This window comes from Stegodyphus dumicola, chromosome 5 (assembly GCF_044657685.1).
Source record: "Stegodyphus dumicola isolate Sdum_Otavi_A_Nest chromosome 5, ASM4465768v1".
In the NCBI taxonomy this organism is placed as follows: Eukaryota; Metazoa; Arthropoda; class Arachnida; order Araneae; family Eresidae; genus Stegodyphus; species Stegodyphus dumicola.
The window spans coordinates 167,494,083-167,507,807 of NC_140772.1; the positions used below are offsets into that span (position 1 = coordinate 167,494,083).

General features: G+C 34.2%; 1 protein-coding gene across 2 annotated transcripts in view; it reads right to left on the bottom strand.

Annotated features, from left to right (window-relative positions):
- LOC118200984 (uncharacterized) overlaps nt 1-13,725 on the bottom strand; it is a 131,282-nt gene that overhangs the window by 94,962 nt on the left and 22,595 nt on the right. Inside the window, exon 1 of one of the 2 annotated variants that reach the window (XM_085817350.1) lies at nt 1,325-2,125. The exons of the other annotated variant lie outside the window; for it this stretch is intronic. Within the exon in view, the coding sequence (XP_085673476.1) occupies nt 1,325-1,431 (107 nt within the window). The 5' untranslated portion in view covers nt 1,432-2,125. Of the gene's footprint in view, nt 1-1,324; nt 2,126-13,725 lie in introns of those variants that run through there. 2 annotated transcript variants of the gene reach the window in all.

Sequence of the window (13,725 nt, forward strand, 5' to 3'; positions counted from 1 at the left end):
AACATGAGAAATTACACTGTAATTATAAGAATTACGCTAAAATTTATAAAACGCGAAGTCAACTTTTACGAATAATATTAATAATATTACTTAAAACGACATTCTTTAAGATCTTTCTTCGTGTTTCAGCTTTGTCAAAACTGATACGAACTAAATTTTACCTGTATTCCGCTTGTTTCGGTGTTTTTTAATCTGTTAAGTTATATTCACCAAGTAGAAATCACTTACTAAGTCTTTTCTTAATAAGAAAGGACTTGGTAAGAGATTTTTCGGCCCACCAGCCGCCGAGTGGTAAAGTTGCTGAACACTGGTAGTTTGGGTCGGGTTTCTAATCCCGACGAACTGGTTGTAAACGCGTTTCATAGTTTTTCCCCACGTGTAACTATGTGTGCGAGCTAGCTTGCCTTACAACGCCTTCCACGAAGGCGTTCCTCCTCTTAAGCAGATAGTCCTAACAAGCTTTGCCATAATTAAACAAACCAAACCCTTTCTACTAGTTATCTTTACTTTAACTGTGTAACTAAGGATTTCAAGGGTGAATTTTCATTTAGAATAACTTCAGTATTTTTTGAATCCCCCCATGAATGATTTAATTTTATGCATGGAATTTATTTGCTGAAAATGAAGTAAAGGGCAGGAAAGAAGATATTTTGGAACTCTGAAATAGAGCTGATAATTTTGATTAAGACAATAAATTTAAAAAGACAATAAAGACACTGAAAATCGAACGCTATACTAGTTATAGAGAATATGATGCTAACGAAAATTATGGCTCAAAACCTAAGAGACAACTAAGGACAAGCGTTCAGGTACAGGAACAATGGTTAATACAGAAAATTCGAGTGCGTTGAACTTGTAGAATTCTATGTGAAAAATGATTTAAATGTCGGTTTATAATACTTAACATATTTTTAACATTAAATTTTTTAGCAGATTTTGAAAAGTATTATTATTTTTCAATATACATCACTCAATAAACTATATTGCTGAATAATCGGAAACGTTTTTTAAGAAGTACAAAAATTGAAAAACATACATAAAATCCTTTTGAAATTCATTAAAAAGTTTTCCCCACAAACGAAGTTATTTGCTCACATTCAAATAATTTATATGCTATTTTTGAACGAAATGTGAGTGAACATTCTTTGGAGTAGCAGGTAAGGAACTGAAAAATATCAGCACGGAACAGGATTAAGGAAATGCAAATAAAAATAACAACAATAATAATAATATAATACATCTTTTAAACAGAGAATTTACAGACTTGAAGGTGAGTTATAAAATGGTGAGTGAGGGTATAATTGATACACGTAAAATGCCTTACCGCCTTAGATAATATTTCACGGACGTCCAATCTACATCCAAGTACTCTTGCACAGCTAGATGAAGTTCTTCTGACCTGCGCTGCATTTTTAACTTTGCACCATTCATAAGTAAATTAACAATAAGAATTCTTCACGGTAAAAACAATGGATTAAATGGCATCATCTCACGCATTTAATGCGAATATTCTTGAAATTGTTCCCATAACAAATCCCTTCATGACAATCGCAGGATTTAGTGAATCATTCAACACAACAGTACGAAATCTGTGTTTGCGATGATACACAGTAAGATGCATTAACTTATTCCCCAAATCCGTAAACAGTTACTACTTTTGTATGCTTTTTGAAATACCTTCGCGATTTTCTAAGACAGCATCTGTCTTATCTGTTATGATATCGTGATACAAACAGAAACCCGCGATTAAAAACACGTGGTTTCGATACTTCAAATCCTAAACCGTGTAAAGAAATGGGTAGATCCCGCCTTCACATATATTTAATCTTGGCGATAAAACACAAAGGAAAGGTGATGAAGAGCGTTTTAAGACAAGGCAACACAACGCAGATTCAAAAAATGATAGTTTAGATTTATTCGCGATCACCAACGAAATATACCACAGAGATTCAGTTGAGGTACTTAGAGCACAATTTAGAGTAAAAAATAAGCTGAACCGAATGTGCAGCCGGACGGCGACGTAACTAAGAATACACCAACGTCCTCGGGTTTCTCCGTCGACGTGGGCACAACGTTCGCAGCTCGTGCGGATTCTGTTTTGGGGCGAGTACGTCAGGCAGAGAGTAAGAAAGAGAAGGTGGGTCTATTCGATCGGCGGCACCGGAACGAAAATCTAGGCGAAGGTGACTTTCTTGGAGGAGGCGGGAGAGGAACAAGGAACAGGTTTCCGAATCTCGGAGGAAGCAGTTTTCTCGAGAGCGGGCATTTTACTCTGCTGACCACTCAGCCCTAAGGAATACCTGATACTGCTAAATATGTTTTTCGGACAAGTTTAATTTAGCATGGTTTAGAAAGTAAAATCCAATTCTGTTTTAATACAATTCATTTAATCTAACACTCGAAATCGATTCCTGCTTAAAAATCTTCAACTGAAAATAACTGTGAGAAAATTTCCTTCTACCCACTCCAAAAAAATTAATTTTGTTTTTAAAACACATTTTGCTAAGTAAAATCCTCAAAGTTAAAATTGTATTAACGCAAACGTAACTACATTTAACTAAACTGACCAAAAATTGACGTTTCTCCTTTACTTCTTGTTCGTCAAAATGGTATTTCAGTGAATAAGGTTCATTTAAGAGCACTTAAAACAAATTTAACTTATGATGATTAAGAAATGTAATAAAAATAGTTTAATTATTACTAGACTATATTCATAAAGGTATTAACCGAAGCATAACTTTTCAAATTTATTTTTGATATAGTTTTGGTTTCTCATTTCAGTTTCGTTTTCGACATAATTTTGATTTCAAAGAAAACACCTAAATATCCCTAAACAAAGACGTTACTTATTTTGATACGTTATTCAACACCTAAATATTTAATAACAATATTATTACAAATAAAGTTTTAATTCAAGCCATTGAAGCGATTTATATGAAAACAGATTTGAATTGGGTTTTTACATCTGGAAGTAATCTTCCGCCCCCCCCAAGCTCTTGTTCACGTTTTATCATGAGTCTATATATCGAGTAAAAACTTTCTTAAATGCAATCCCATTACAGCGTAATTTACGCGTTTCGAAAGCTACCGTAAAAGAAAGTTTAACACTTAAAATAATAACGGTAATAATAATAATAATTTTCAAAAAAGCCTGTTTATTAAAAAAATTTTTATGAAACGCCAATAACCTAAAAATTTTCTGGTACTTTTCCGTTTCGCCGGCGCAAATCTCGCCAAGCAGACTTTATTGGCGACAACATACAGTATACACATAAAAAATATTTAAAAAAAAATGTTAGTTTTAAGAATTCTTTTTTTAAAGGCATAAACATTTTAATATCGCTTAAAATTTTATAAAAAACCGATAAATAAAGACAATAAATTTGTAAAAAGACATTAATTTAAGAATTTACTATGCTTTCATGGTTCAGCATCCTGATTCGCCGGTTCATATCACGTGACCCCAAGCGATCTCATCTCATGTAAACTACTCTCTACAAAAATCTAATGCTCTCAGTAATTATCTACATTAATTTCAAGTTAAATCTTAATTTGGAACACAAGTTTAAATGCAAGAAATATTTCAATTCGTACGAATAGCTTACTCAGAAATTATGTAAAACTGCAGTGCTTTACTTCGCTAATGCATTCTCATTAGAATTGATGAATTTAACTCTTGACTTTACCTTTTCTATATTTTCGGCTTCGGGTAAGCGCTGTGATTGCATCCTAATTGACTTAATTACCGAAAATGGCCTAGGACATAAAACTGAACTATCTGATAAAAATTCTATGTAATTATATGTCAGTATTGAAAGAAACAATCAATCTGATAAGAAAAAGCTGCGACTTGTTTCGAAAATGAGGCGTAAAAGGTTACCAGCGAGAATATTCCGTTTGGCATCGGTTGCACCATTATTAGCGACTTTATCGCTTGCGCCGGCAAAACGGAAAAGTACCAATTTTCTTTCAGATTTTACATTACGCCCAAGGGGGCGTTTTTTTTTTTAACGTTTTGTGTGTTACCTTTATTTATTAAATATCATGTTCTTCGTATTTAAACCATAAAATTCAGTTCAATAGCAATATCGCAAAATAATTTTAAAATGAGCACATCTTTAGAATTTTCGATACACTTTCTCGCGAGCTAGAGATAAAAAGTTCCCCCGCCCCCGTACAGTGTTGCCATTGCTTGCTTTTAAATCGTTGAGTTTGTTAATCAAAAATTCGTTAAAGTTTTACAAAATATGAAATAGATGATAAAGCAAATTCCAAATTAAGGCTACCAGATGCCCATATTAGGTGAAAGATTACGTTATTCAAAATTAGATGGCTCTAGGTACCGTCGTTTTATCACAATGCGAGAAACAATACATACATTTATGCAAATTCTTCATTATCTAATTTCTTTAAATAGAATACAGGGCTCTAATATTTGTTGACAACAATTTGAAAAGTGAACCAACTCAAAATGACAAAACGAAATTAATAGTCCTTCTGGGCAAATTGCCTCTTTGGATTAACAAAATCAAATGGAATGCAAGTATAATCTACAGCAAAACTGATTTTCAATAACATTATCAAATAAACTTCGAACAAGAGTGAAATCATTGCTTGCAAGAGCAGAGCCACGTTTAGACAGTTCTTTGTTTTAGACAAAAATTAAAATGATAACACAATGCAAAATACAAAATTAAATGTGCGGTTTGCAGACGTTTCTCATTCAGTTTTAATGTCATTTTTAAACTAAATCATCGTTACGATAATATCCATTCAGTTTATTTTATTTTAGCTATTTATTCCCTTATGTTCGTTGAGAATGTGGGTATGAGTGCTTTATATGGTCTTCAAAATCTGATGTGGACACCACATGACTTCCCTGTACGGCCTATTAAATTGTTCACATTTTCTTCTGCACTTCATTTAAACTTATTCCCTCGAGTTATTCTAACTTAATTAATCTACTTCCTCCAGGAAACTTAAATGACACCAAAAACTGCAAATTTTGAAATTAAATGACCTGGTCAACTTTTTGTCGTAGGGGAGTCAGACTTCTTATAATTTTACTTTTTCAAAATTTTTCCAAATATAAATAAGTATACGCACCAGGAGACCGCATTAAAAGTTACATTTCGTTATTTGCCCGAAATTTTCTTTTTTAGCCCAAAGGGGTATTGTCCCTGAATGACTATTCTTTTCGTTTTGCGATTTTGCGTTGGTTCACTATAAATGTCCGTTTCACTTCTCAAACTGTTGCCACCAAATGTTAGAGTCCTGCATTATATTTGAGGAAATTAAGTAATGAAAAATCTGCATAAATGTATGTATATTTCTCGCATTGTGATAAAACAACGGTACATAGAGCCATCGAATTTTGAATGGCGTAATCCTACTGCGAATATCGGCATGTGGAAGCCCAAATTTGAAATTTGGTATTTGTATTATTATCGATTTCATATTTTGTAAATCTTTAACGAATTTTTTATTAACAAACTCAAGGATTTCAAAGCAAGCAATGGCAAAGTTAAACAGAAAAACATTTTTATCTCCAGCGCGTGAAACTGCGTATCAGAAATTCTAAAGATATGCTGAATTTAAAATTATTTTGCGATACTGCTCTTGTACTAAATTTTATGGTTTAAGTGAGAAGAACGTGATATCTAATAAATAAAAATAACAGACAAAATGTTTAAAAAAACGCCCCTTTAGACTTTTTTTTTTTTTTATGTGGCATTGCCAAAACATGAACATTTTTGTCATTTGCATTTGAAATGCAAGTATATAACTACGAGCAATGACTGCGAAAATAAAGACCAGGTAAGGACTATTAAGCCGGTGAAGGGAGTAACACATAATATATATGTTTGGTACTGCGGATTGCAATAAAAAAAGAGAACCAGATGTTATAGATGCACAACTAGATGTTATAGCAGTCTCAAAAACAACATTTCAAAATTCTACGGAAAAGCAGGATAAAGCTAAGAGTTTCTAAGAGTTTTTGAATTCTTACAAGATTTTTTACAAGAAGAAATCAATTTGTTACTTTTACAGAATCAAAAAGCTGCTATGTCGAGTCAAAAAGCTGAACTGTGGTTTGGTTTGGTTTGGTTTATTATGGCAGACCACACAGGGCTATCTGTCACAGGAGAGGGATGCCTTCTTTTGAGGGAACTAGCTCGTATACACGTTACACATGGAGGAAGCCACGACAACGCACATGCAGCAGCCCATTCGCCTGGATTCGATCCCAGGTCGGAACTAACTGTACTCGCGATTTTACCGTTCAGTCGCCGGTGGGCAAGCTAATATATTCATCAAGCATAACAACGCTTTATCTTGATTAATATTTAATTAATATTATGTCACCTCGAAGATGCCAGTTTAAAATTGGAGAATCTTCCTTGACAGGTAACAGGGAACTTTAAAAAAAGGCTACAAAACTGCAGAAAGCGAAAGGAAAATCCAGCGGAAGTATGTTGTAATTAATTTCCATACAGTTCTTCAGAACTAAATTATCTTGTATTTCAATACATTTTCAGCTATGAAATTATTTATGCAAATATAATTTAAATTACGACTTTTTTTTTTTTTTTTTTCCAACAAAACTTTTTTCTTCCATCAATCCAATATCATGTTAACATTATAAATGTTATTTGCTGTACTACAAGCATTTTCTTTTCATATCCCAAAAGAGTTATTGGAGTGAAAAAAAATAAAGAATAAAATAAAACATACATCAATACATCCACGATTTTTCAAGATACCATGCAGATAAATACCTTAATATTCATTTTACCGCTCACGAACTCTAAAGGTGCATTTTTACATTACCTTTCTGCTCTGATTAATGAAAGAGATAAAAGGCATGCAGATTAATATGCATTAAGTGTATAAAAAAGCACATTCCCCCTACCAAAGTATTTAACTATCATGCTTTCGCAAATACGGCTCATTTGTTAAGACAACAGTAATTTGAAAACGTTACGCATTCAAATATATATGCCATTGACCTAATTGGAGAACGACCTCAGGTGTTTATTAAATATAAATGAAACCAAAAAATTCTCGCGGCGTCTGTCATTCCGAACATTATGACTTTAAAACAATGACGAAGGTTATCCTTTAGTAAGGATGGGTAAGAATCTTGATTTCAAACACTGCAGCAACGTTTCTGATCAGAAATTTCGGAAGGGATCGAATTCAGAAAAAAAAAAATTACTCTGTTGAGCTTATAGGTAGAAAATTTTAATTCTACAGCATTGTTAATGAAATAGTTGTTCAGCGGAAACACGTGAGCGCTTTCTGACAGATTTGAATTTAAGGATAGATATGAAAAGGATCAGTTTTCAGAAAGTTAATTAAGCAGAAAATTGGAAGAGTTTGCGTTTCACTATAAAGTGAAATGTTTTCTCAAGGAAGAAAATTGAATATTCACATAGAATGTAGAAATTACATACTTATGATATTGGTAATCAATTTCTGAAACAAATTATATTCATTTTAGTCAACAAACTAGTATGTTCGTAAAAAGGTTTGGTTTGGTTTGGTTTTATTAGATTACGGCAAAGCACTCGAGGGCTATCTGCCTTAAGGGAGGGATGCCTTCGTGGAGGACTTTCTAAGGAAAACTGGCTTGTATACACGTTACACATGGGGAAAACCACGAAAATGCCCATGCAGCCAGCCCGTTCGCGGGATTCGAACCTCGGACCGAACTACCAGTGTTCAGGGACGTTACTGCTCGGCCGCTGGTGGGCCTCGTAAAAAGGAAGAAAGTAATAAAATGAGGAATACAACTGATAGTATCTATATAAGTAAACGCATACTAATCGCTACATGCATGTCCTTCGTCATTTGAACTGAATGCTTTTTTTGGGAAGGGAGTAAACTAAAATTTTGACCGCAGATAATTGAATGCTTTTAAGACATTCTCTCCGTCAGCTTTAACTCACTGTATAATACATTCATAAGTATTTACAACTTAATGGTTAAAAAAAAAAAAAAAAAAAAAAAAAATCTCCGTCTCAATGTTTTTTAACAATAGAGGAGCTATTAGTATCAAAACTCACTTTTTTGTCCGAATCATTTTTCAAATTGCTGCCATCGAATGTTATCGCGATGTATTATTTAGGAAAAGAATAAATAAATAACTATTGAAGAACCTGTATATGTGTATGCATGCTCCTCACATGTGAAAAACCGCTGGGATCTAGAGCCACCGAATTTTCATTACACGTAGTCCTCCACCCGATCATGGGCACCTCGAAGCCCTAATTTTGAACTTCGAATTTCGTTTTTATCTATTTCATATTTTGTACATATTTAGTGAACTTTTATTTCACAGACTCAAAAATATGAAAGCGAAAAGTGGCAACATTGTTCGAAATACGACATTTTATTTCCAGCGTGCCAGATTGTATTTATCTTTCAATTTTGACCCACAAATTCAGCTATTTGAAAGTAATGTATTGCCACCACCTCAAACGCACTCATTACGTTCACGCACCAGCGTGTTGCCATTTAGTAAAGCCTAAGATATTCAATTTTGAAACTGAATCTTTCTAGCAAAGCAAAACCTTTTTTGTAACTAAATCTACGCCAAACACAGCGTTTTTGCTTCGCTATGTTTTACTTTATGTCTCTCTTCTGTTTCAATCTCTTTTGTTCCTGAGTAGCAAACCAAGAAACTGAAAAGCAATAAACGCAGTTCTTAAAAATATTTTTTTCTGCTTTTTAATTTGATTGATTTAAATAAAAAAGCACAATCATGAGATGTCTAATTATAGGCAGCCAGTTTTCATAGAAATAAAATAGTTATTATAAAAAAATGTATGGCAACCCCTAACATTCTATCGGGAATTCTAAAGATAAGCAGTTTTTAAATATTGTGATTTTGCTCTCGTAAGTGTGAAGAAAGCGATGTTTAATAATAAAGCTAAAAAGGAAAAATAAAGTTTCGTTAGCAGGAGTGAGTCCAAGAACATATTGGTAACTTCGGCAATACTAAGCGAGAGCATAAAAAATCTTAATAAATCCTATAGTTAAAATCTAAATTCTTTCAGATTTTCTTCCTTTCTTCTTCTTGTTCTCCCCCCGGACAAACTGTCTCGATTTTTGTTTTTCTCAATGATTTTATTAGAGAGTAAAAATATTTTCGCAATAAAATAACAAACATGATTTTTTCTAGATTCTGAGAACGCACTATTATGTGATCGCATAACTTTTTAAGCAACACTCGCGCGATATTCAAAACCGAAGTATATCGAGCTAGAATAGAAAAATAATACAATTTTTAATATCGAAATTTATAACGCGACCGAAAAATGGATGGATAAGTATTTATAAATATTTCTAAAAAGGAAACTAGTATTCTAAAGGTAATATCTAAAATATTTGTCAACCGCCTTTAAAGAGAATGTTCAGTTTCAAAAATTTATGGAACATGCTAAGAACATTTCAGCCAAATATACTCGAAATAATTCACCAATACTTTGCCCTTGAAATAACTTCAAGCGTCGGGTCTGGCGCATGCAGTGAAGCTCTAACAAAGAGAAAGACCAAATGCAAACTCCTTAATTAGACACCACTTATGAAATTTAGAAAAATACACAGTAAAATCGATAATACAGCAGATCTGAAAGGCTTTATGAGACAGGTCTGTATGCCAGAAGACGTCTGCCTATTTGGACGGTCACACATCTCTGCATGTGTTGACGAAGTCCCTGACTGCTATGGGGTGCAGAGGAGAAATCTTAGAGCCCTGCGTTCGACTTTTCAAGGGTGCAGTTGGTTGTTGGTTCCGTTTAATGGATCACAAAGCTCGTACACCTAGGGCTCAGCTGGTTGACGATTATCTCGAAAGTGAGAATATTTGACGCATGAATTAGCCAACTAGATCTCTTGACTTTATATAAAATGTTTTTAGATGGTTCTTGGGAGAAAATCTTCCCTCCTCCTCCGAGAACCATCCAACCGGAGCTTAAAACAGCCTTGTTGCAATCGACTGACACAGGAACTCTTCATCTGCATCTTGTCCAGTATGCAATCCAGCTGCGAGATCTGTTTGGCTGTGAGATACCCCATATTAGACTCATTTTCAGTTTGGAAATCGTAACGTGGATTTTGACATCACTGCCCAATGAGCTTTACTGATAATCATGCATATGAAAAATAACTTTTGAATGGCGCATATCTTTCTCTGTTACAAATGTATATTTGTTACGGTGAAACACCGAAATCTGGAGAATGTCGACTTTCACCGGTGAATGTCAACATTCACATAGTCGCTTGGTGTATGTCCGAAATATTTTCCAAATACTCTTATTTCTGACTTACACCGGTGAATGTCGACATTCACCATGTACTAATGGTGAATGTTGAACATATAAGAATATTATATTTCCTTTTCCGTAATTCATTCGCGAAGAAACGCACTTGAAACTCAGAATAAGAACTTAAGAACATAAGAACTTAAAACACACAGTACATTCGAAATGAGAAAGGAAAATAATAGAAGTTATAAACTTACCAAATTATGTGATTCAAATCTTATTTATTGCAACAACTTAAACTATTATGACATTTTGAATTGCACAAGAGGCCCTTGCTTTTACAACTGCATTTATTTGTGGAACACTTCCTTTTGGAATGGCAGCGTGTACATATACTCCTCTCTTTTCGACCTACACCAGAGCATATCTGTGATTGTCGACATACACCGGTGAGGGTCCGAAAGAAATACTCGATCTTTCACCGACGTATTTGGTGAATGTTGACATTCTCCGGTGAAAGTCGACATTCTCCAATTTCGGTCTTTCACGGTAACATATTCATACCAAATTTCATTAAAAACCTGTTCATTAGTTTTTCAGAAATTCGATATAATGTGAAAATTCTCTTAATTTTGCACACCGGTGTGTATAGCATACACGTACAATAATCGGCACGCTCAGAGTTTTAACAATAATAGTTTCGTTTCGTACCTTAGGGGAGGACGTTTTGAGAAAAATTGACTCGCACGCACATTACACAAGAGTAAAAAAAACCCTGCAGTTAGAACGTTCGCTTGGAACTGACAGTAGTCAAATTAGCAATGTTCAGCCTTTCTACCGCTGGGCCACTACTGGGCCTCAACAATAATGAATTATCAGATTTTACTCATATAATGCAGTAGTTACGATTTTGTAAATGTTGGTTTCATGAATTATAGAAAAATTAGCATCCGATTACAAGCAGTAAGCATCTGATAATTTGGCAAGCTTACCACTTTGACAATCCCAGATTGAAAAACTATACCTGTATACAGTTGCGTAACTAGAACTTTTGTACCCCTATGCCAAAAATTCCCAAAAATTTACACTACTAAAAGATAAGGAGGGAAAGAAAAAAATCTGAAAGATTTTGAATTTTAACGGCCACCCAAAAAGGATTTGCTAAGGTTGTTTACGCTCTCTCTGAGCATGCAGTCTACCAATCTGTTGTTGCATTCACTTCTGTTAGCCGCACCTTTTTTTTAAATCTTTTTTTAGATTTACTATTTACGTCGTCGATTTCTTCGCATTTACGCCACATACAGCTAAACAACAAAATCACAAAAGTTTTAAAAGCTTTTAAAAACGGATGTTTAGAACCCCCAATACCAGTGTTAAGCGTTCGCATAACTTTTTTTTTTCCCCAGTTTATTATATCGATATTCAGTTTTCTTAGCAAGAGGGCTAACGAATTTTTTTTCTGTCTTTTCATTATTTTATTTCATTTTTATGTGTTAAGTTTATTTACTAAGTATCCCGTCTATCTAATATATATATAAAGAGAGAAATTTAGAACTAATTTTTTACAAAGTCCAAAAAAACTGAAATTCGTATTTAGTAAATTTCAATAAATCCTTTTAAATGTAGAATAAGAATTCTTATAGATAAGAGGGACGTAAAGTTATAATATAAAGATTCTTTTAAGTTTATAAAGTCTTATAAAATGCTCTTCTGCTTTCGACTCTCAATTTAATTCAAAAAGAAATTCATTATTGAGAATTCGCAATAATGCATTGAAGATGCCTTATTTTTCGGAGTCTACAGAGTGATTCTGTTGCTACAAGCCCCAAACTACTATCTACATAAAATTATGTTACTAAACTAACAAATAACCCGAAAATTTATGGAACACTTTCGTCAACGATATGAAACAAGATCTACTCATAATAGATTGTGAAGATAATACGCTTTCACATCTAAACATAGTTCAATGAGTTTCTTCAGCTTCTCCAATACGTTTTTTCCTTTGAAGTGCCAACATTAAGACTTAAATCTCCTGGCGTACAGCGTATTTGAGTTCTTTAAATTTGCACTTCTTATCCTTGATATTCAACAGATAAAAAGTCAGCAGACGTTTGATCAGACGATCTGCATAGGCACAGGTTTATTAGATACACACAGCGAACGTCCTTATCACGTCGGCAGAAACTGGGATTTCTTCTGTGATCGGTTTCGTTAGGAAGAAACTACTTTCTTTTTTTAATGCTTTTATGGATTTTTTACTCGCGGTCAGAAAGCTGAGATAATTCTGTCAATTTCTTGCATTCTGGCATCTAAAGCGAGAGTTGATGCTCAATATTAATTAATTAGTTACTCATGCGTTAAATGATTATGGTTACATACAAGATGGAGGGCATATTTCAAATATGTAATATGATTTAAAAAAATGAAACTTGTTTCAGAAACAGAATTATCTCAAAACCCTTTGGCCATTCGCATCTTCCATTCTAAAGCCTATTTACTTTTTCTTTGAGGCCTTTTGAAAGGCAAAGTATATAAAAAGAAAGAAAGAAAGTAAGAAAAAGGCGAGCCCAATCGAATTATTCAAAGACGCTATACGCTAAGGCGCCCACCAGCGGCCGAGCGGTAAAATCGTTGAACACTGGTAGTTCGGTCCGAGGTTCGAATCCCGCGAACGGGCTGGCTGCATGGGCGTTTTCGTGGTTTTCCCCATGTGTAACGTGTATACGAGCCAGTTTCCCTTAAAAAGTTCTCCGCGAAGGCATCCCTCCCTTAAGGCAGATAGCCCTCGAGTGATTTGCCGTAATCTAATAAACCAAACCAAACCGCTATACGCTAAGAGATTCACGCTATTAACTGAGAAATACCGAGTAAATTCCAGAATCTGAAAAAACGCATTCATCTCTGCATACGAAAGGATAACATTTTCAGCATCAGTTTTGCGCAAGTCTTGTTTCACATCGGTGACGGTAAGTGTGTAAAATTTCAAAGCGTTATCTCAATAATTAATAATATAATTTTTATAGAAAACATTTTACGGGCTATATGGCGAAAGAACTGCTGAGATTTGGGAAATCATTATACAGAGTAACTATACAACGACTATCAGTATCGCAGTAGTTAATCTCCCTTTCTAACGGGCATTTTCAATTGGAATCTGCATTTCAGAGTCGTCACTTTTTTTAATGGTTTTACTTTATAACAATCGATTATAGTTTTCATATAGCTTTCCGAAAAATTGTGCTCTTTAGACGTTTCCAAGCAATAGCAGCAGTAAACTAGCATCTTTTACGCGGCAAGCAGATTAGAAGTCATTGACACTGCAGCGGTAAAGTCTCTGAACAAACAAGGTTTAACTTTAGTTCGGTCCGAAGTTCAAATCCCACGAACGGCTGGCTGCATGGGAGTTTTCGTGATTTTCCCTACGCATAACGTGCATACGAGCCAGTTCCCA